The sequence below is a fragment of the Phacochoerus africanus genome, chromosome 10 (assembly GCF_016906955.1).
Source record: "Phacochoerus africanus isolate WHEZ1 chromosome 10, ROS_Pafr_v1, whole genome shotgun sequence".
NCBI classification, from domain to species: Eukaryota; Metazoa; Chordata; class Mammalia; order Artiodactyla; family Suidae; genus Phacochoerus; species Phacochoerus africanus.
Window position 1 is genome coordinate 6350742 of NC_062553.1, and position 23523 is coordinate 6374264.

General features: G+C 61.3%; 1 protein-coding gene across 1 annotated transcript in view; it reads right to left on the reverse strand.

Moving 5' to 3' along the window:
* WDR1 (WD repeat domain 1) overlaps positions 1-23523 on the reverse strand; it is a 39014-nt gene that overhangs the window by 9803 nt on the left and 5688 nt on the right. Inside the window, exons 3-10 of the mRNA XM_047799547.1 lie at positions 17210-17300; positions 12870-13017; positions 11584-11764; positions 4522-4599; positions 4071-4151; positions 3572-3805; positions 2009-2096; positions 382-538 (exon numbers count right to left, since the gene is read on the reverse strand). Of these exons, the coding sequence (XP_047655503.1) occupies positions 382-538; positions 2009-2096; positions 3572-3805; positions 4071-4151; positions 4522-4599; positions 11584-11764; positions 12870-13017; positions 17210-17300 (1058 nt within the window). The remainder of the gene's footprint in view (positions 1-381; positions 539-2008; positions 2097-3571; positions 3806-4070; positions 4152-4521; positions 4600-11583; positions 11765-12869; positions 13018-17209; positions 17301-23523) is intronic.

Sequence of the window (23523 nt, forward strand, 5' to 3'; positions counted from 1 at the left end):
GGACTCGTCCGTCTCCACCCCGCCCAGTGCTGAGGACACGGGTACTGTCCCAGCTCCAGCAATGTGGGTCCAGGGCCCGAGAGCCCATCATGACGGCACCGCCTTTACTCAGCTGCACCCCACCCCGAACAGCCATGTGCATCAGTCTGCTGTGCAGAGCACCTGCCACGGCCCCGCCGGCCCTGCCTTCCCCACCAGGAACAGAGATGAGGAGGGGGGAGGTCTGTGCAGGCCGCCTGGAGCCCAGCGCCCCACCTAGGGCCTGGCGTGGGGGGTGAGCGCTCAGGGAAAGTGGGGGGTGGAGAGGAGCCCGGAGGAGGCTGTCGGTGGCGAGCAGGAAGGCGACAGGGCAGGCGCGGCTGGCCCCGGCCCGCAGCTCACCTGTAGTCTCGCAGCGAGAGGCTGGTGTACCGCACCGTGTCGTCCATGCTGCAGCTCACCAGCTGCCCGGACTCGTCCACGGTCATCCTGGACACCTGGTTCGTGTGGCCCTTCCCGGCGAAGGAGTCGTTCTCCCCCGTCTCCGAATCCCAGTAATGTGGGCGGGGGTTAAGGAAGAGCCTGGCGTCCTGGAGGCGGTGGGGGACCCCAGGGAGGCCATGGCCAGCCCCTCGACCCGGGCCACGCACTGGGGGCAGGAAGTGGCCACTGGGCCTGAGGGGCTCCTCACGCACGTCTAAGTCCAAGCTCCAGGGAGCAGACATTCTGCGGAACCAGCAAGAGGCTGACACAAACCGGCGGGTCATGGACAGCCCCACACGCCCAGTCAGGGACAGTCCACCTGCCTAACTGAGCCCATCACAAGACCGTGCTGACCTGCAACTGTGGAGTGACACCTCTGGGGGTGTCAGCTCAGGAGGCCGCATTTTCCAGGACCACACTTGAGCCAGCGCCCCCCGCGCCCCCCACGCCTTCTAGCCCACGACCATCCGCAGGAGGACGGCTGTGCCCTGGTGCCCAGCCGATGGTCACCCAGGTGCCACCAGGTAAGTGGCCCAGAGCCGACCCGCCTGCACGGGGCCGGTTTGTGGCCACTCAGGGGTGAGGTGTGTTTTAAGTTAAGAGACTCTCCTTTTTCACCAACAAACGCGAATCTCATTTCCAACGAGGGCTGCTGTGCTGGGGGAAGCCCCGTGTACCTCCCGCCGTCTGGTGAAGAAGCCCCAGCCGTCGATACCCTAGCAGGTTAAGGCTGTGGTGCACTGACACCCAGGTGGGGACGAGCGGGGAGGAGGGAGTGGGGCCAGGCAAGAACCCCGCTGTGCCCTCCACCTGCTTCTGTTTAATGGGGTGAGGGCGCCTCATCTGTGCTCCTCCCTTGGGGCGTGGGGGGGACACTTCTCAGGGACCAAGCCCTGTGGACAGAAGGTGGGCCTGCAGGGGCAAGAGAAGCACAGGGTCTGGGGGAGCCCCCCGGAGGCCTGGCAGCCACAGACCAGGAGCCAGTCTGCAGGGCAGGCCTCGCCCGCACCAGTGTCCTCAGGGGCAGAGGCAGCCAGGCCACCTGCCGGGACCCTCAGACTGGGAGGAGGGGCCACTGGCCGCAGGCCTCCAACACACACCAGAAGGGGCTGTGAGGGCTGCCGGGACCTCTGGGAAGGGACGGCAAGGCTCCTCACTGGGGGAGGGAAGGAGGCTTAGTTCCTGCCCAGCTCTGCTGCCACCTGAACTTCTCTTTTCCCATTTTTAAATCAAGGGGACTCTAACACGTCACTTCTGCTGCGCCTGACAGGGACAAGCATAGCCTAGGTCACATACAGGGAGAAGCAGCTCAAGTTCAGGGAATTTCAGCCGCCGCTCAAGGCCACACACCAAGAAGTGACCCCAGGGGGTCAAGGCCGCGGCCTGGAGCTGAGGGTGGACTGGGCACCTCTCAGTGGTCAGGTCGGTCTGGTCAGAGGCCCCACAGCTGCCGCCTGGCTGGCCTCGCCTCCGGCACCGTGGGAACAGGAAACTCCCGCCTCTCCTGCCAGGGGCCCTGGTGCCAGCGCCGTGAGTCAAAGGATATTAATGTGTCCGTCGTGGCTCCCAGAGTAGATGTACGACTTGCCGCCGTTTTTATGCACCGTCAGGCACTGGATGGATTTGCTGTGACCCTGCGGGAGACAGGCGGGCAGGTGAACTGAGGACGCGCCACCCTGCCTGGGACCGTCAACCGCTCTCTGCAGCTCCAGCCCCGCGGCCCTGGGATGGAGAGGCAGAGCCTTCAAGGCCGCGCAGCCTGGGGTGCCTGAGACACCACCCCTGCTGACTCAGCCCTGACAAACCCTTGACCTTTGCGCCCCTCCCTACAAGGCACCCTCTGGAACCCCCGCAGAGCGCCCGGTCCAAGCCAAGGCCGCCCAAGGAGGAAACGCCACTCAGACCTCCCACGAAGGGCGAGCCCCCACCTGGGGGTGAAGCAGGGTTGCGGGGTCAGGTTCAGGGGCCCACGGTTCACAGAAGCAGGGAGGGGACTGGACACTAGAGGTCCAGAGTCCCGGGTGCTGCCGACAGTGTGTCCTCTACCCAGAGCTCCGGCTCCACACCCGCCTGTGGGGTCTGCACAGCCCTGAAGTAGCTGAGTGAGCAGCTTGCGGGTTCGGTCCCAGGGGGCTCAGAGTGGGGTGCGGGATGGAGCCCAGCTCTGGAAACCCCTGCCTTGAAAGCATGGCTCAGAGTCCGTGGAGAGAGTCACCCGCCCAGGGCGCCAGGGCAGGTGAGGCCCATCCCAGGCTCCCCCCACCCCATCCCCTGAAGGTCTGCAACGGGAAGTGCCAGGGCAGGTGAGGCCCATACCACCCCCCACTTCTGACCATCCCCCAGAAGGTCTGCAATGGACGATGACAGGGCAGGGCCCCATGACAAAGGATCCTAGTCTGGCTGCAACTTCGTGAGACACCCAAATCCTAGGGCCGAAGGAGGGTTGACCCCCATCTGGAGGGGACACTCAGGACAGACCCTGGTGATCAGCTGGCTTGAGTGAGCCGTGCTGGGGACAGGGACAAGAGGCAGGGGCGGGGTCCTAGCCCTCCAACCACTTCCTGCTGTGCAAATCTCAGGCCTCTGCTGCTCAGGCTCCACCTACTTCTGCAAGTTCATTTCCTCCCACTCCCCACCGCTCCCTGATGCCTCGCGGCTCTAACCACACAGAACCAGAGCCTCCCGGCCGCCCATTCCTCCCACAGGAAGGCCCAGCTCCAAGGCCTGCTGGCCCCCACGTCTGCAGCGAGGCCCAACCACGTGCTCCAGCTTGGGGCTCAGCATCTTCCTGGTGCTGCCTCATGAGCAGACACAGCCCGTCATGGGCTCCTAACAGAAGGAGACCGATACCCTTGGGACAAATGACCCTGAAGGCAGGGGCAAGGCCCACTGGTCTGAACCCCAGGCCCTGACTGTCTAGCTTTTACAGCAGCTAAGGGGAACTTGGCACCTGGCCTCCCACCTCCGCTAAAGCCACATCCCCAAAGCCATCAGCATCCTGCTGTTCCCGCGGGCCCGGCCTCACCTCGGCTTCCCCCCCTCCCGGCAGGGCGCACGCCTCTCTTCCGGCCACCCCTGCAGGAAGAGCCGCTGGGCAGCACGGCCTTACCTTGATGACCCGCAGGGGTTTGCTGGGGTTGTTCTTGTCCAGGTAATTGATGTAGCCGGACAGGGAGATGCTGAGGAGGTGGTCCTTCTGCCACAAGCAGCCCAGCTGCTGGTCCAGGACGTTGGAGCCCATGGTAAACGTGTTGACCACAGAGTTGACATTGACGTCCCAAATTTTAGAGGTTTTGTCTCCGGAAGCGGAGAGCAAGTGAGTGCTATCAGGACTCCAGCTGATCTAAGCAAGTGAAAAGGGGAGCACGCGTCAGAGCACCCCAGAGGGGAAAGAGACCCCAAAAGCAGCCTGTCCACGGCCCCCATTTCTGAGCAGGGGGTGGGAGATGCCAGGGCAAGGGCAGGCTGAGTGTCCTGGCCACCGGCCAGCCCAGACCACGTCGCCCTGTTCCACGTGGACTTGAAGTGCTCGCTGCCCCCGACGTCTAAGCCCTCACAGCTCAAGCTTCCAAGCGCAGCCCACGCACGGGTGACAGATCCATACTCACAGCATAGATGCCGCCGTCGTGAGCCTTGCTTCCTCCCAGCGAGCACACCTTCTCTCCCGTCTTCCCGTCATAGATGTAGATCTTTCAAGAAATACACACAGAAGTGCACCACGTGTGCGTGAGGGCACTCTCAGCAGTCAGCGCAATGAACAAGCTCGTCCTACCACCCCCGCTCCATCAAGAGGGCTGGCGACCAGCACTCTCGCAAAAAGAACTCATCTAAAAAGGTGCGAAGAGACTGCGTTTTGAGCTCCTTGAAAAGGAGACTGAGACAGGCCTGGTGCTTTGATAAATGACACAGCCCACGAACAGGTGCATCTGGAGAAGGCGAAGGAGAAAAGATTTCTACATCCTGCGGATGGAGCCCAGCCTCAGGGAGTCTGTTCTGAGCAGTGGCCGAGGACGAGCTGGGCCCCCACCTCCACGGCCCCCGCCCGGCTCCGGCCCTCACCTGGCCGTCGGCGCTGGCCGTGGCAAATCTGTTCCCATCAGGAGAGAATCGCACACAGTTGACGAAGCGGCTGTGGTCCTGTGGGAAGTGGACAGTTACCCACTGATGACAGGTGGTTTAGCAACACGCTGTGAACCAGGCAGCCCACGACCACGACTGGTGTGGACACCCATCCTCGGAAGACTTCAGGGCCTAGGACGAGCCCCGGGAAGACTCACTGGGAGGTCTGGTTCAGCCGGGAAGGCCTCCCTCTGCTGTGACGTGCGCCATGATCTCTGCAGACACGGACGGCCCCCCCCTCCCCCTGGACCCGGAGGGGCTCCAGCCCAGAACCCTTCTGCTTAGCGAGGCTGGGACCGTGAGGCCTCGTCCCTGAGTCCTGGCCTGGGCCCAGCACACAGAAGGCACTCAGTGGGCATTTGCTGAATGACCTGAAGTTTTCTGTTTTCTTTTTTAGGGCCACACCGTGGCATACGGAAGTCCCCAGGCTAGGGGTCGAATTGGAGCTGCCGGCCTACGACACAGCAACACCAGATCCCAGCCGAGTCTTCGACCTACACCACAGCCCAAAGCAAAGCCGGATCCTTAACCCACCGAGCAAGGCCAGGGACTGAACCCGCATCCTCATGGATACTAGCTGGGCTCATTACCACTGATCCACAACGGGAACTCCCTGAACTGAGATTTTAAAGAAATCACACAGTGGCCATGACCTTTGGGGAGTAAGGGTCTGAGTGAATGAGGAGACATGACCTCCAGGGTGATTCCATCACCTGAGAAGTAAACGAACCCATTCCTTCCTCAGTCAACAAGGCTTTGCATCAGAGCATGATCCTGTGAAAACCCCACAAGCCACCAACACGAAGCCCAGTCCCTGTTCTATCCCACCTGCCGGCAGGCATTTACCTCTCAGCTCTTCTGGGGGCGGGATGAACTGAGTCGGACCGACCTGCAGGGAAAGCCCTTCCGCTGGGGGCTATCACCTGCGCCCACCCCCCGCCCCCTCCAGGTAAATCACTGACCAGCTTAAAACACGAGCTGCTGGGGCAGAAGCAGCTGCACATGTCTGACTGTGTAACGTTAAGGGGCTGAACTGTGCCCTGAAAAGACAGGCTGAAATCCTGGGGACCTGTGAACGTGACCTTGTTTGGCAAGAGGGTCATTGCAGGGGTAGTCAGGCTAAGAGGGGGTCCCGAGGGAGGGCCCTGCCCCAAGCCCACCGGTGTCCCTGCGGGAAGAGGGCGGTGTGGACTCGGCAGACGCAGAGGCTGGTTACGCTCCAGCGCTAAGGAAGGACTGGCTTTGCCTTTTCAGGGTCCTGTGTGCCCTCATCCTCAGCTTCACTTTCTTTCTTTTTTATTTTTGGTGGAGAGCTGCAGCGGCTTGAAGTGGCTCAGTTCCCAGGCCAGGGATTGAACCCGGGCTGCAGCAGTGAAAGCACCAAGCCCTAACCGCTGGCCCACGCGGGGCCTTCCCCATCCTGCTCTACGGCTCTGCTGTTTCCAGGTCCGCGGAGGAGGAGGACGGCCGTGTCCAGCAGGCGCGCAGTCCGCCCAAGTGAGCCAAAGTGATGCCAAACAACTTTCCAAACCGGGGTCTCTCAGCCTCCCCCCGCCCCCGACTCCTCCACTCCATGGCTGCCGCTCACCTGTCATCCTCCCTCTCCAGGGCCCCGGGAGCCCCCAGCAACCCTTCCACCCCCCGCCCCAGGAGACAAGCAGGCCCAGAGCGGCTGGCTCGTGAGAACCCAGGGCTCCAGTTTCTCGCCCGGAGCTGCCCGGACCCTGCTGGCTGTGGGCCTGGACAGGAAGCAGGCAGGCTGGCCAGGGAGCCTGCTGGTCAGATCCTTAACTCCTCAGGCCACTGCCGCTGTCCTGCCATCCCCATGGCTGTCAGGGGCCAGCTGCACACTGAGGGCCCTGCTGGAGTTCAGAGCTGGTGGTGGAAGGGCCCCTCTCTATCCCCCAGAACCGCCCTGTGGGGAGGGGAGGACGGGCAGGCCAGCACGGCTCCCGGATGAGGTCAAAGGAAGAGCTCTTAGGTGACAAAACCCTGGCTCAAGTCCCAGACATCTGCCCGAAGGCCTGGTCCTCTTGTTCTGACCTCTGCCACTCACGGGTCCCTGCTGCTCTGGTCTCCTCTGCAGTGAGGAGGGCGAGGCGAGGGCTGGGGCTGGCTCCCCCCGGGGGCCCCTGGGACTGACCGAGCCCTGGCCAGGCCCCCCAGGAACCAGGATGCCAGGAGCTCGGCGCAGCGGAGCAGATGACAGGGCAGAAGAGCTGGCTCTGGTGGGGGTGCGAGGAACACGCTGTGAACCAGAGCCCCTTGGCCACCCTGCGCTCAACTCGAGCCCCAGCTAAGTGGCTGCCTGAGAGAACAGGCAAGGACCCAGCGATGGGGGGCAGAGGCAGCACAGACACCAGGCCCCCATCTCTGCGGCCGGAGCCATCCCACTGACGCTCCAGGTGGCATCACACGTGTGGACGTGTCGTCTGTCTCCCCGCTGGGTGAAGGTGCCCCTCCCCAGGCCTGGAACAACGGGGTGCAGGCTGGACGGGCAGACACCCCCGGGCACCGGGCGCCATGGCTTTAGAAGATCCTCCCTGCCAACTTGTCCTGCAACTCGAGCCAGGAGCCCAAGTGAGCAGGAGGCTGATGTCTGCTCTTGAAATAGCCCATTTAAAGGGAGGAACCAGGAGCAGCCCATTAACCAAAAAAGTGAGGGCTAAAAATAGCCCACTCCGCAGGGAGAGAGAGGCCAGAGTACAGAGGAGGAGCGGGTCTGGGGGTTCAGACGACTATGCTGGGCTCCCGCCCCCTCCCTCCCAACCACCCTGGAAGGCAGCGCCACGGTGTGGGTCTGAGCGCTGCTCCCACTGGGCCCCCCGGGTGGAGGCCGCCCGGCCTGTCACAGCTAACATGCCCCGCAGCTCTGGCAGGGACGGCGTCAGGGCACCTTCCTGGAACCTCTCAGGGTCACCACCTCCCCCACCCTGTCATTTCTTCCCACCACGACCCATCGTCACCACGACGCCCCCCATCACATCCCCCTCGCCACTGAGAAATCTGAGAAGGGAGCAATTAGCTCATAATCAGGTAATGCACCCGAGTCCGTCTCTCGCAGGGACAGAGAGCCACTGGGCTCCGTGGCCTGGCCAGCCAGCCGGCCGGCTCAGGTGTCCCCGAAGGCCCCCGCTGCTCCAGGAGCTCCGCCGCGCCCTGCGTGCGGGATCCCCACCCTCGGCTAAAACGCCCTGAGCCCACCTGCCTGCTCCCCTCCTCACGGGCTCGCAGGGGAACACGGTTCAGGGAGCGTGCCCGCCCCGCCCCCTGAGGGCAGCAGGGCCTCCACGGCGAGCGCTCCTGAAGCGGGTTTCCACCTTGACCCGAAACCTGGCCTCGCCCCTTCAGTCCACACCCACTGCCCCCCTCACTCTGTGAGGTCCTCCTGCAAAGTGCCTGGAGGGGCAGCACTCCCGCCCGGCAGGAAGCACTAAGGACCCCCCCCACCCCCATCACTCTGGACAGATCTGTCCAGCACTTTCCTCCAGAGAAAGAGGACCTGATGGAGGGATAACAGGCTTCTTCTAGCATCCTTGGGCCACGGAGCATCCGCTGAGCTCAGCCAGGTCACTCTGCTGCCGTCGGCTCAGGAGTAAACAGGGATGGTGCCCCTCGCTGCTGACTTCCTGCACCACCACACCTACCTGCGGTGCTGACCTGCACGGCTCTCGGAACAGCTGACATGGTGGGGGAAGGTGGCTAAGGACGAGGCCAGGCCATCTGTGTGGCAGCCTGCGGCCAGGACAAGGTGGGCACCTGATACAGATGTGACCTCAAGCTTCTGCTTTCTGCCCTGGCATGAGTAAGGAAATAGGAAACGGGAAAAAACCAGAAATCCTTGCATATGAATTAGAGCTCGAATTTTACTATTCTAGGAAGGCGATACTTGTAGCAACAGCGAAGGCAGATCTCCAGATGAGCTCCCTCCCCCCTTTAGGGTGATGTGAGACACACAGGCGCTACACTGCACAGCATAGCTGGATGGAGGAAGGCCAGGTGTGCTCACCTGCTCTCAGAGGCTTGGGGAGAGGTGGCAGGCAGTTTCCAGATCACACGGCCATAGCCTAACAAACAGGTGAATGAGGCCCTGGCACTTGCTGCTCTGAGCAGTCATTACGCTGGGGACACACACTCTCCGACAGACAGCAGTCACTGCCCTGAGGTGCCGGCAGGAGTGTCCATGGTTGTCCGGGCAACCCACCTGCTCACTGGACAGAGGAGGAAGCAGAGGCTGGAGAGGCATGGAAGCTTGTCCAAGGCCATGACCAGGTGCAGACAGATAGGTAAGCTGTAGGCGCTTAATGGGGCCTGTCACCACACATCCGATGTCTCGTGCACAGGGATGCGCTCGGCAGGAAGCAGGAGAGGCAGGAACAGGCCAGGTCTCACCTGCTCCCTTTGGGCCTCAAAGGGGAACCCAAACCCCTGGGCACAGAACACTGTGGACCCTGCTGCCCGCAGCCTCTGCTCCACAGCCCAGCCCCCCGGCCCTGGAGTCGCTTCCCTGGGTGGGCTGGGCCGATACCAGGGGACAGCTTCCTCCACCCCGTGTTCCCAAAGCCTCTCAGCCCATTTCAAGTTCAGGCAAACAAGGACCCAAGCTGGACCAAGGACCCGGGTGGGAACCAGGACAGCCTGGCCAAAGCTGGGCTATGACTCAGCTTTGCCTACACACTTGCTCTGCCAACATGAGAAGCTGGTTTAAACGAGTAACTCACGAACAAGAAGGAAAAGCAATGGGACCCCCGCACTCAGGCCAGCAGGGGGCACGTACAGCCCAACCTGCATATGGACGACCACGCAGTGCGTCTGCGATAGCACTTTCCTTCCACGGGGCTCTGAGCTTCCTCGGAGTTGTTCCAGTGTGTACTGAAATTCAGGACACAACGTACTCCTTTTCGAGCAGCAACTTGAACTTGACCCCTCTGTGCTCCTGACCCCAGGGCCCTTGATAAGGTCAAGAGGAAGGTGGCAGGAGCTGGAACCCAGACGGGGTGGGCAGCCCTGCCCGTTACAGCCTCCTCTGGGGCCGTGAGGGCTGAGGGCAGATACAGACGGAACAGTCACAGCTGACCTCAGGTTGTCACCGCCTTACAAGGCATTTAAGTGGGTGTGAGAGATCCACAGTTGTTCCCCTGTCCTTCCTGCTGGAGGCCACCCGAGCCTGTTAGAATCTTTTCCAACAGAAGCCCTCATGTGTCCGCCAGCACCTCTCCTGTCCTCTCACTCTGAGGGGCTGCGAGGGCGTCCTTGTCCTTTTTCCCAGGGGACCCAGAGGTGCGACCAGCCTGAGGGCCAGGAGCCAGCTGCAGTGCCCGGCTGCCACCCAACGTCCCCATTCCTGGTCCTCAGTCCCTTCTGATCTTTGTTACGTCTTTACACTGGAAGGCCTGAACGAGCCATGGGCCCAGTCTGGAGATGGGTGCCGGCTGGGCCGCAGGGTGAGGACAGAGCTCTCAGGATAGAAAGGAACATGGAAAGAGGAAGAATCTTGGGCCGAGTCCCCGAGCAGGCACATGGGGAAGGCTGGCAGGTGGTAGAGCATAGGGTGGAGCCAACTCTGGACGCGAGTCTTGGCTCTGCTCTCCCACCCCCGAGCTGCTCCGTGCTGGGTTTAACCCACATCTGCAAAGAGCAAGCGATGCTCCCAGGCCAGGGAGAGGAACCCCGCCCATCCACAGCCCAGGTCACGGCCCAGTGACACCATAAGAACATGTGTGGGGACACGGGGAGTGGGGACAGAGCACGGAGACGAGCCAGGACAGACTCCTGCTGCCACGGAAACCTCCCCCCTTCCTCCCTGGGTGCAGTGCAGCAGGGAGGTGATCTGACTCAGTGTGACTCACCCCAGGCCCTTGGTATCTCATCCCACTAGGGAACCACAGCCTCCAACAAAGCGCCGCCACCACCTCCCGGGGGAGCCGGCCTCTGGGAGGGGCAGGGCGTCAGGAGGACCCCAGGCTGCAACCCCCGCCCACCCCTGGGGCACAGAAGCCTCCCGCCAGCCAGCTCTGTACCCGAACAGAGACCTGTGTCTCCAAATGCTTCCACTGCCCAAGGCCTGTCCCTGGGGACCCGCCCAGGACCAACGCCACCCCTCCAGCTACGCCCCGCCTGCTCTTTATGACTCAGTGTAGTCATCAAAGGTAACAGGACTCTTCAGAGAGCCACTAGGGCTCTGAGGACACATCCCCAGACCTCGGGCAATCCCAGCTCAGCCACCTCCAGAGGACAAGGCCAGCGGTAAAGCGTCATGTGCTCTCCGTACTGCAGCCCAGCGCGGCCATGGCCACCTCCTCCTCTTCCACTGCCAGCTGCCTTTCCAGTGTTCCCACAAGAGGAACTGGGAGGAACAGGCTCAGGAACCCCCTCCCAAGGCCGTCCCCTGCCAGGCACCCTCCAGCCTCAGGCCTTTGGGGCAGGTAATGAGCATCCTGACTGTGTGGCTCAAAGCCTCGGTTCACAGGCTCTCGTGCCCACCCTGCAGATGGGAAGTGAGGCTTAGAGGCTCAGGCCCTTGTTCCAGTCAGGGAGCACATGCAGGGCTGGGACTCATGTCCCGAAGGCCTGAGACATCCCACGGGGGCATTCAGAGCACACACCCACCGGCAAAGCATCTAGTTCTTCTCACTGTGTGTCATGTCACAGGAGAGACCCCGCTTTTACCACCTCGCCTGGGGTAGCAGCAGAGGGGACAAATCCAGACAGCCCTGCAAGCCCATTTCCTCTGCCACCCTGGTGGCTCCGCAGGTCTCAAGCTGGCACAGCCAGAGGGCAGGCTGCCGTTGGGCCTGGGCTTCCCTGTCATACAAGGCACCTCTAGCCAGGACGCTCGCCTGATCACAGTGTGAGAGGCACCCTCCCCTTTTGCTGCGTGCTGGAACCTGGAACCCAGCCACGCCGGCATTAACGCTATGCGCCACCAGCATCTAGCAGGTCTAGACGCCGCTGGCTTCACATATAAACCAAACACCACCCTCCAGAGAAAAGCCCACTTACTCCAATTGTGAACTTGAACTTGAACGGTGGCCCCTCAAAGAACGCGGCGCAGTTGTCGTCGCTGCCAGTCGCCAGGCGGTATGGCCGGCTCTGCTTGATGTCCACGCTGTTGATGACTTTGTTGTGCCCCGTGATCTCGCCCACAGAGGAGCCGCTGTCCCACAGGAAGACGGCTCCGAACCTTCCCGGGAGAGAGGAGTCACAGGGAGGCAACATCAGTCCCGAGGGTCCCCGAGACGGGCAGCTGCGGGGCCGGCGCTCAGAGGCAGCGGTGCGGGAAGGCGGCACGCTCACAACGGTGCTTCTTACACGCCCCCCGAGGGAACAAACCACAGGCGGCGCCCAGGACTCCTCTAAAGGGTCGGAGGACAGGCAGGAGTGGCCGCAAGTGCCTCTGGGAAGGAACTGGAGGTCTGTGCCTTGGCGCTCGGGCCTGACGAGCCCCCCACGTGAAGGTGCCTTGAGAGCAGCCACCGGGGGCAGCTCCAAGGCTTTATTAATTCTGCAACAGTCTTACCGGGGTGGAGGGACCAGGAAACACACCAGCTACTAGAAAGCAGACGCTGCCTTGCTCTCAGCTGGCAGTCAGTGCAAAGGTATTTGTTTGAGTTACTACTTGTGATTGAATGAAAAAGGAATTAAGACCAACAGGAGTGACTTGGAAGGCTCTGGCGGAAGGAACACCCATCAGATCACCCATGAAGAGGAGCTTCTGCATAAGGGAGCCCAAGACAGCGCTGGCCAAGTCCAAGTGCTTGATGGCAGCAGAGGTGATGGGGAGGGAACTCGGACTGCACTTGGACTAAGACACCCGGGTTGTGGTAGGTACTGACCCTGAGGGTCACTGGGCCCCTGAGTGCAGCAGCCCCTGAGGGCCGCCTCTCCTCCCCCTCCTCCTTAGTAAGGTGACTGTGGGGTGTGTCCAGCCTCCCTTGTGACAGGTGTGGCCACAGGGTGGATAGATGCCGGGAGGGACTCCAAAAATGCTCTTAGGACCCCCGTCGCCTTCACCTCCTCCCTTTCCTGCTGCCTGGAATGTGGGCACGTGGCTGGGGCTCCGGGGGACAAAGGGGTAAAGGGTGTCAGATCAGAGGAGGTGCCCAGGCCGGGACACAAACCCTGGGGGGCTGGCACGCGTGTCGCTGAAGCCAAGCATGAAGGAGGCCCAGCACACACACCAGTCCAAGCCGCACCACTGTCACTGTTGCCCTCCCACCGGGGTGCCCAGGAACAGCAAAGCCAGCAAAGCAAGAGACACGGGCGGGAGGGGCCGAGGCCAGACTCACTTCTCCCGTCCTTCCCCGACCACTGCGATCCTCTTACTGTCTTCCGTCCAAGCAATGTCCTTGATCTTCCCAGCGAAAGGCTGGTACTCGTACTTCAAGAGGTGCTCCTTCTGCGTGGTGTCCCAGATCCTCAGCTTCCCAGATACATCTGCGGACGCAGCGGGGCTGTGAGAGCCGCGTTCACTACCAGGCTGGGGCCGCGTGGGCACAAGGCACACCCACGGGGCACCGCCCAGGGTCCCCAGGTCCTGGAGCTGGCCCGGCTGTAGGAGGCAGCATGTGCATCTGTCGTAGACCACAGCCAGCCGCTGTCAACCAGTCTATGGCGTCGTGAGGACCAGTCGGGGCCTGTGCAGCTGCCCAGCCGGCACAGGGATGACACAGCCCCCGCCCCGGGGTGTCTCGAAGCCCATGGACACGGGGTGGCGAGCTCCCAGGAAGTGGTTTGCTTTACAATGGTGTTCCTTTCCTGGGAGGGGATCGAATGGCCCCGGGCAGCTTCCCAAACACTTGGTCTTCATTTGCAAAATGGGACAACACTAGCGGTGCCGTAGGGGGGCAGGGGCTGCAGTAACCCGCAGAAACGTGGGCACCTGGGCAGCCTGTAGGCCCCGTGCCCCCCCCCCCCAAGACTCCCCCTCCACGTCTCAGGCAGTCAGCAACCCCGACAGGGAGTTGGGAGACAGGTGGGTTTTGGAAGGAGTCATTCGACAGACAGAGCTTGATGCCAGGCCTGCTGTCACCGCAGCCTCTGCAGCGGGACAGTGATTAGGTAACACCCCCTTACCCTGCCACCATCCTGTCCCTAACTTCCCAGCTCCAAGCCCAGCACACCCCTTCCCAAATGAGCAGAAAGAGTGGACCATTTCACACCAACTCTCGAGGGGTGGGTCGGGGCAAGTCCCCCACAGCAAAGCTCACGTGGTTTCCAGGACCCCACCGCCTGGGCACTGAACGCAAACTACAGCACCATAGCCAGTTCCAGAGGGAACAGCTTTCTCCTCCCGTTCAGGCCCAGCTGCAGCCAGGGCCTCCGGGCCTCAAACACCACTGACGACACCTCTGCAACGGGGGGCTGCCCGGCCACCAGAGGGCCGTTGTGATGGCAAAATGAGTCAACATGCAAAGTCTCAGACAAGCCCCTGGGACACCTACATACTTGCAGTGAGTTAGTTTTAACTAGTCAATGAGTTACCTCAACCTCTGCAGAGGCCCTTCCCTGTGGGCTACCACGCGGGTTCATATCCAGCTATGGCCAGATGAGGGGGACACTAGCCTCCCTCTGAATGGCACACAGGAGGGGGGTCCCAGGGCCTGGTCTCTGGACAAGGTCCAGCCAGACCGCCTGGCATGTGGCCTGAGGCGGGTTGCAAAGCGGACCCCCGAGCTAGTGAATAGTGAAGCTCCTTGGCTGAACCAGTGGCCCAGCAGGAAGGGATAGGAAGTGGCCAAGGCTGGAGCTGGAAAAGGAGCCGTGGGCAGGAAGGGCCCTTGAGCCCCCGCGTGTGTGCTCACACGCACACACACGCTGGGCTGCATGGTCCCGGGCTAAGGTCAGCCCAGGACACTGCCCAGAGTCATAGAGAAAACAGCATCTGTGGCACAAGGCCAGTGTGACACCCACCCCGCAGCCCAGAGGGGCCACTGCCCGATTCCCTGGGCTCAGCAGGAGACCTGCCTGCCTCTCCCTTGACACAGGCCCTGCTCCAGGCCTGGCATCACCGTCTCATTCTCCCACCGCCGCCTGCCCAGACCCTCAGCCTCCTCCCATGGGCCCTGCTTTGGAGGCGGCTGGGGAAAGAGACAGCGGGGCTGGGGACTGGGCACTCAGGTCCCATCTGATGTGGGCAGCCCTGATCACGTGCCCCTGGATAACAGGCCCTGTGCCAGGTGCTTGGGGTGCAGCACAGACCAGGCATCTGCCAGGGCTCGCTCACACACACACACACACACACCCATGCACTTGGTGGACACAGGACCATGATGAAAAGTACCACAGTAGGACAGTGCAAGGGGACAGATGTGACAGTGGGAAGGAGCTCTCTCCCCCCGCAAGACCCCCTTCCACACGGGGAACACACGTCGCCCCTTCCACAGACGGTGAGCTGCATCAGGGCAACGGCCGTCGTGGTGAGCCTGCCCCCACACCTTGGTGCCCAGCGCACACCAGCTTCCTGGGTGCGGGGGTCGGGGAGCCAGCGGGCCTTTTGGTGCCTTGGAGGCCTCTGCTCACACCTGCTCTGCGGTCTGGTCTCTCCTCCCACGTTCCCCACCTGAGCAAGCCCACAGCCTTGTCCTCGGGGCACAGGAGCCCCTATCCAGGAACCCCCACCCCACGGCCTGGGGAGATCCCCTAGAAAGCTAGAGATCGGGAGGGAAATGGCTCCCCAGAACCATCACACAGGACGGAAGGTCTCTGAGGGCAGAGACTACCGTTCTGTCTGGGGCATGGGCTCCTTACCCGGGCCTTCTGGAAGGTTCCATCATTTAGCAGAACGTGGACCAGCCAGACCTACAGGGATCTGATACCTGCAGCTCTAGGAGGGGGTGCAGGCTTCCCCAGGTACTGGAACCCCACCCTCATGCCGGCAGCCCAAGTGCCAGGTAACCCACTTAGCCAGAGAGGACGGCACCTGCTCCGCTCCAGACCCTACGCACCAAACTATTTCCATTTCTAGCCCAAGGCCCTAATCTCTGTAGTCAATCTCTTGTTGTCTTCACTCCATTCAAAGGACCAGCTTGCTAGAAACATAAAACACACCGCCCACGGCCCTGCCTGCAGCCCAAACCTCCCTCAGTGTAGAGAGCGACATGTCAGACGGGTCCTTTCCGTGTGTGACCGTCCTTTGCAACGGTCTCTGCGCCAGCCCTCTGCATTGATTCTGCATCAGAGCCTGAAGACCGCTGAGGCCTGTCTGATTAACGACCTCCGGGGACTGGAGGGCAGGCCTGGGCCCGAGAATGATTCAGCAGCTGGGCGGCGGCTCAAAGCGCCAGGCAGGGAAGCTGTGCCAACCACATTTCTCTCCTGAAGAGACACAGGTTTAAAAAGGCACCAGGGCCAGATCGTAGGGCTTTAAGTAAGAGGCCTTTTGAGGGGGGCAGGAGTGGGGGAATCCTGGGGCTGAAATAAATCACAAGATATATACACATGGAGTCAGAGCAGGTTTAAACTTAAAGATCATTAAGTGCCCATGACGTGCCGGCTCCTGGCCGAGTCCTCTGCACACAGCTGCAGGCAGCCGGCCTCAGCCGTCAGCTCGCATGCCTGTGGCCCGGTGTGCTCAGGCACTGTGACAGACACCGTGTGCCCTGGGGTGCCCCAGTGCCAGGGCCGCCCCAGGCACTTTACATGCACTGCTGCCCTGGGTTCTGCCCAAACCATTCGGTAGGTACGAGCAGCCCCAGTTTACAGAAAAGAAACTTAAGGCCTAGGAAGGTAAGTTACTTAAGGAGGGCTGCACAGCTAGGAGGGGGTGACCCTTTTAGGGACAGGTCTGCGTGCCTGCCACGCAGGAAGCCAGGGCAGTGTAGACGAATGGCCACCTGTGTGTAGGAGCCCCCACCCCCCACTGGCCGGTAGTTCCTCCAGCAACTGGCTCATTTCTGTCACTCTCCAGGGTGGCTGACAGCCCACAGCAGCTCATCCTCATCCACCTGGCTCTTGCTGGGGCCGAGACCAGGCTGGATGCGGGCAAGGCAGCCAATAGGCATCGGCTGAGTGTATGAATGAATGAATGGGAGGCATGGGGTGAGCCACTCGCTTCTGTGCCTCCCTCTCTCATCTGTAAACAGTAGAAGATCCACCTCAAAGAATGAGATGAATCAACATGAAGATCTCCACCTCCTCCTGCTGCCCTGCCTCCCACTGAGCCACAGGAAAGCTGGCTGGATGGAGCAGGGCCAGAGCTTGCCCGAGGCTGGCATTGGGCATGGTACAGGGAAAGGAGAGCAAGAAAGGTGACAGAAGACAGCTGCAAGTCAGACACAGACAGACACAGACAGAGACACACACACACACCGGGATACTATGCATCATGATCCAGCCACCAGCAGAGGCCTCTGGTCAACCTCATAGGAGCAGGTCTGCTAACCTCCCAGGTGGAACCAGCTGGAACACTGCCAGGTACAGAGGTCTGGAAAGTGGCTTTTCGGTGGCTTCTACTTTCCTGGTCTGCCCCAACTGAAGCTCGCCACACTGGTTTCCACCTGCCACCCCATCCTCCCTGACCCTCTTCCTCCCTCCTCCCTCCCCCCCCAAGCCAGGCACCCAGCTGGGCTCCAGGACTGGGGGGTGGGGCCTCACCACCCGCACCCAGGAACCAGCGCGCAGAGGGTACCTCCAGAGGCGATGTAGAAGCCGCTGGGCGCATACTTGGCCACCACCACCTGATGGGCGTGCTCCGTGTAGATGTCAGCCACGGCCGGGTTCTGCGGGAAGAGAGCGCAGTGAACACAGGGCACGCCGATCGACTGGGGCAGTCACGCTACCTCCTGCTCCCGGAGTCACGGGTCGCAGTGGGAAAATCACACACACACACACACACAGGTCAAGAGCTCCAGAAAGACAATCCCAGAAGTACACATACCTGCCTAGGTGACAGAATCCTAGATAATTTTAACTCTTTTGTAAAATCTGAGCTCATTTTCTTTCGTCTGCTTTTCTGTACTTGCCAGAGCACAAGCAAGCATTTGTGTCAGAGATATAGGAAATTAAAGTTTCATTAGGAAAAAAAACCCTATGATTTTCTTGCACTGTGGGAAGCTGCCAGTTGCTGCGGCATTCCCAGGTCCCCAGAGCCAGTCCCCCTGCTCAGAGCCAGCCCTACCCCAGGCTACCAGGCACTGTCTGACCTTAACCAGAGCCTCTGGGCTGGAGGTGCGAGAATAGAGGGGGGCCAGCAGGCGGGAGCCTCCTCGCTGAAATCCCTGGTTTGGGAAACTCCCTCCCGTGGCGCGGCTCCAGGGCTGGCTGGACTCTGCAGCAAGAACGGGGCCAGCATCTGTCTGGGAGCACTTTACTCCCCAGCAATTACGTTTTCACGGCTAACGTACTCAAAGCAGATCCTGGTGCTCCCCCACTCGCACCTCCCACACACACACAACCCGAAGCACACGCCGAGAAGCTCTGGATCTGTCTCCGAGGCTGAGCCTTCCTCCGGGAGGGAGGGGAGACCCGGCCGCCTCATCCCTGCTTTGCAGGGAACAGGAGCCCTCTGCAAAGAGGCAGCTGTGCACACCGCAGGTTCCAGAGAGGCTGCTCTAGGCACATCTACCCGACTCGTACAGCCCCTGCTCTTCCAGCCACCCTGGGTCTCCCCTCCCTGCTTCCCTACACCCCTCAACAAGGTCAGATGGATGCTTCTCAGCCTACCGGCCACAGGACACCCCCGCCATCCCACCACACTGAGCCCAGAGAAGCGCCCTAAGTTCTAGCCGGTCAGCTACCCTCCCGCCACTCCTGGAAGCCCCCTGTCTCTGGCAGTGCTGTGCCCTCGCCAGCAACACCTCTCTCTGCTGCTAACACCCACTTAGCAGGCCTAACCGGGCCATCTGCGCCAAGCCGCCCGTGACGGCCACTGCTCTCTCCTGCGCTTCCAAAGCATTTAACACGTCCCCAAGGCAGTTATGACACACTCCCTGGCCTTCTTCCTTTTTTGGCCAGGCCTGTGGCATGTGAAAGTTCCCGGGCCAGGGATGGGACCTGCGCCACAGCAGCAACCTGAGCAGCTGCAGTGACGAGGTGGGATCCTTAACCTGCTGCAACACAAGGGAACTCCGTCCCCGACCTTTTTGTCCCTTTCCTCCAGCTTTCCTTTGACCTGCTTCAGGTGCATTTATCTCTCTGGCCATCACAATAGTTAGCAAATAACAGATGCTCAATAAATGTTTTGGGGGGAACTAAAAAGTTTACACGGTCCTCTTGCCCCTAGGACCTAACACTTAGCTTCATGTGAGGTGGTTCATAAATCAATCCACAGCGGAATAAACATTTGCTAAATGAAATTAGAAACGCATCCAGCATCTAAAGAAACTGCGAATGGCGAACGAGCACATGAAAAGGCGCTCGATGTCATTAGCCTTTGGGAAATGCGAATCAGGACCACGATGGAAACCACCACATGCCCACTGGACCTGATCCAACTAAAGGCCTAGAGCAGCAAAGGTTGGCAAGGGCGGGGGGTGGGGTACGGTGTGCAATGCTTACCACGACGACAGAGCCGGGAACTAGTTTGGCTGCTGGTTATTTATAAAGTCAAACATATACACAAACCCAGCTACCCACTCCTAGGTATTTGCCCAAGAGAAATAAAGGCGCGTGTCCACAAAAGGACACACAAGCATGAAGGTTCAGACAGCCCCCACAAGTCCCCCCCCCCCACCACCCCCCCCCCCGTGCCTGGAGAAACAAACAGTGCTGTCAGACTGGCGGGATACGACGCGAGCCCAGGCGGGAGCCTCAGAAGCCTTACGCCGAGTTGCCAGAGACCGATCCGCAGGGGTCCTCTGTGATGAGCCTAGAGAGGCGAGCCCACAGGCACAGGGAGCAGGTCGGGCCGCCAGGGCCCGGGGCAGTGGAGAAGCCCATGGACCGCGAGTGGTCTAGAGGGCGCTCTGGGAAGGACCGGAATGTTCTGTCGTGTGATTTCCCGTGGTGGTCACGGGATGGCGTATGTGTGTCGAAACTCCAGTTGTGCACTTAAGTAGATTTCCTCGTGTCTCAATTACCCCTCCGCGAAACAGCACTGCCCGGTGTCCATTAACACGCACCTCATCTGACCCGTTCCTTCCCAGGCTGGTCCTTCGCATCCAGATGTTCTAACACAGACCAGCCTCGTGCAAAGAAGCTGGGAAAAGCGGGTGGCGGCCAGGCCACAGCCGCCAAGGCCCGTGTCCAGGCATCTACAGCAAGGCTGACCAAGGGGACCATGGACAAGAGAGCCATCTGGAGCACAACTAATGCCCAGGCTGGATGTACAGCTGGCACTGCCCTGAAAGGGTGGGCTCCCTGGGCCCTGGCCGGTTGGGAGTGGGATGAAGGGGTGGGGGTTGGAAGATGAACAAGCAGTGGCACCGCGAGGAGGTTCTGCCCTAAAAGATCGGGGTGAGTGAAGCCCAGGGCTCATCCCCGCGGCTCCTGGGCAGGTCACACAGCACTGGTCCGTACCCGCAACACAGCTGAGGGCAGGTGCTCCAGGCTGAACACAATGAACAGAACACATCCATCCGCCCACTGCTCCGCACAGAAATGACACCGCCCGTCCCCACTGAGCCCGCTGCAGGCCAGGCTCAGCACAGGCACTGAGACCCTCCAGCAGGCGGCAGCTCTCCCACTGCCCCCCTCCCTCTCCTGTGGTCTCCAGAGAACAGGTGGGGTGTGAGGTTTATCAGGAAGGGGAACGAGACAGAAAGGAAGGAAGCCAACTCCGGGCACAGCGGGGAGACCTTCAAAAGGGGCTGGGAGGTCCGCCCGAGGGTGTGAAGCTGGGGAGCCCCTCCCAGGACTTCCTTCCTGCCCAGCCTCCAGCAGGGAACAAGGGACTTCAGGCAGAAATCAGGAGGAAGCCCTGGCATTCGAGGCCTGTGGGCGCCTAGCGGATGTGGGCAGAGGCTGAGAGGGCTCGCAAAAACCTCCCGTTGTCTTTCTGAGACCCGGGGCTCATGCCACCCTGCCTGTCACTCTCCACCCTGGCCTGTCCCAGCCCTGCCCCCACCCGTGACCCCAGGCCTGTCCCAGCCCTACCCCCACCTGCAACCCCAGGCCTGTCCCAGCCCTGCCCCCACCTGCAACCCCAGGCCTGTCCCAGCCCTGCCCCCACCTGCAACCCCAGGCCTGTCCCAGCCCTGCCCCCACCTGCAACCCCAGGGCTGTCCCAGCCCTGCCCCCCACCTGTGACCCCAGGCTTGTCCCACCCTGTCCTGTCTTCTCCAGTAGCTCCCAACCCCACCTTTTTGCTCCCGGCCAGACTCCTTCCAGCTCTTCCTGGACTGTGACACAATCATCTGAGCTGATCCCTCTGCCTCCCGTGGATCCACCGGTCTCAGGTCGCAGGTCTGAAGGCATCGTTCAGAGGCCTGCTCAGGGCCCAGCACTGCAGGTGCCCAGGGCCCATGGAGGCAGCGTCCCCAGCTCCCCCATGTGTGTGAAGCCCCCTCCCCAGACCAGGGAACTAAGTGACCTCCCTGGACAGCTTTCTGCTCTCCCCCCTCTCAAAACAGGCTACCACACAGAAGGGGGAGACCCCCCCCCCCTCCCCGACTCTTTCACATTCCTTTGTCCTCCCAGGCTCAGGTACTGGGGCAGAGGGGGTCAGAGGTCACCACCGCACTGTACAGGTGAGGTTACAGGGCTGGGCAGCTTTGCCAAGGCAGGCCTGGCCCCTGAGAACCCGAGGGTCATGGGGGGTGGGGAAGGCCGCCTGCCCAGTGTGGCTGCGGGACACGCACTGCCGGAGGCCCCCGCAGTCCCCTGCAGCCTCCAGAACGCGCTGGGCTGCCTCCAAACTTCAGGCGAAGCGAGCATGACCTTCGGGAGGATTAGATTTCCGGAGCACTGGCTTCCCACACATACCCAGTTCCTGGAAGCAGGCGCTGGTGGCTGGGCCCACAGAGCAAACGCAACCTGCAGGGCCCTCTGGACACTGGCGATTAGGGCCCAAATCAGGGGACTGCAGAGTCACCCGGCTGCAAAGCAGCCCCACAAACCTCAAAACCTCTAGTTCCCAGACCTGCAGGCCGGAACCCAGAGGCTAAGCCTGATCACCCTGCCTCAGGGGACAGTGAGGTGGCACCAAGTACAGTCCATTCAGTCCTCCAAAAACCTCCCCGCATCCATTCTGGGCAATCAGCCACCCGGGCGAGAACAGGTGAGCTCCGCCCTTCAAGGTGCCCTCTCACCCAGAGGGACGCAGCCCTAACCACTGATCCAAAGGCCACTTCATTCCACCCGGTCCCTCCTCCACCAAAGCACTAGCTGTGACATTCTTCCCTTACTGGCCTCCGTCCCAGATAACCTTCTCCTAATTACCTCTAACACTCCGACAAAAGGCCACCTCCTCCAAGAAGCCTTCCCTGATGCCCCAACCCGGAAGAGATCCCTCCTGGCCCAGAAAGCCCACGCTACCTTCCCTAAACTCCCATCCCACGGCCCTTAGTACTCCCTGCTTGGGACTGCGTGTCACTCTTTTGCCCACTAAGCTTCTCACTAAGTGGACCCCACAGAGGGCAGGGCCCAGGTCTGATTCGCCACAGCAGCCCCTGAACACCCCAAAGGACCAGGGCATGGGGGACCCTGGCGGCCGATTATGGAGGCACAACCATAGATGCTGACGACCACTCTCAGTCACCCTGCGGGCGGCGTCTGTTGATTCTCTCTGAAACCTCACGACAGCCCCTAAAGATAACCTCAGCACCCCACTGTACAGGCGAAGAAATGGGGCAGAGACATGGGGTGACGTGCCCAAGGCCACCCGGCTGGTACGTGGCGGGGCTGGGACCTGGACTCAGCTAAGAGCCTTTATTCTCAGTTTTACCCTCTTGCTACGACTGGTAGCCTTGGTAGCCTGAGTCCTTAACTCAGCGAACAGAGGTTTGCCACAGCTACCTGCCTGGGAACCAGGTAGGGCCAGGGGTTCAACCATGGTGGCAGGAGAGGCCACTCCCAGAACGACTTTGCACCTGTCTCCCAGTTTAGCTCCCCCCGCCCCCAAGCAAACCAAGCCCTAGAACAGGGGTCTGCGGGGCTCCCCACATGACGCTGGGCACACCAGAGCCCCCGCACCCAGGACCCGGCCGCCTCCCTTCCTGTGTGCCCTCTTCCCTCTGCCTGCCCAGGCCCTTCTGAGGAGTTGTGAGAGGAGACAGTGGTGGTGACCACTCAGGTTCAAATCCCAACACCCCTCGGGGCTTTGGGGTCCTTGTCGCTAAAAAGAGAGTATCCACCCAACAGGGCGGTCGTGACGGCGGAGGCGGCACAGGCATTGTCACGGCCCGGGCGACCCTCTACAGACACTTGTGAACTGGTTCACGCTGACCGCCCCCCAACTCTCTCCATCCTTACAGATGTGGGAAGTGAACCAAAGGAGGCCAGTACAGGCCCACGCAAAATGTGCTCGGCCAAGGGCAGCCCAGCTGCTAGAGGCAGGGCCCAGGGCTGCGCGCTGACGAGGGAGCAGGGGCGCTCCCGGGATGCAGGCCCGGGACGTGCACGTGAGTGTGGGGCAGAGGGACCACCCTTCAGGGTAAGACTCCAGAGGGCAGAGCTAAGGCCTGTGGGTGAAGCTATGAGCCTGCCAACCAAAGCTGGGGACCCAGGTCCACGGGCGCATCACTAACCACAGCCAGGGAGGTGCCACCCCAGACCCTGGAGAACGAGTCTGAAGGCCTTTCCAACACAAGGGTCTACGTACCACCAGGAATAAAGCACGGGGTGGGGAACCGGGCAGGGATCAGGAGGCTGGGGCAGCTTGCAGTGTGACCAGGAACAGGCCCACCTCGCCTCTGGCCCCAAGCATGAGGCTGCGACCTCTTCTTCTTTCCCCTCAAAGACAGCTTTGCTATCCTGCCCCCAGGAGGGGAAGGAATGTTCCAAAAGGACTCTGTGAGTCCAGAGCTAAGAGGACACGAGCTGAACTTTCAGCTCTGGGCACGTGTA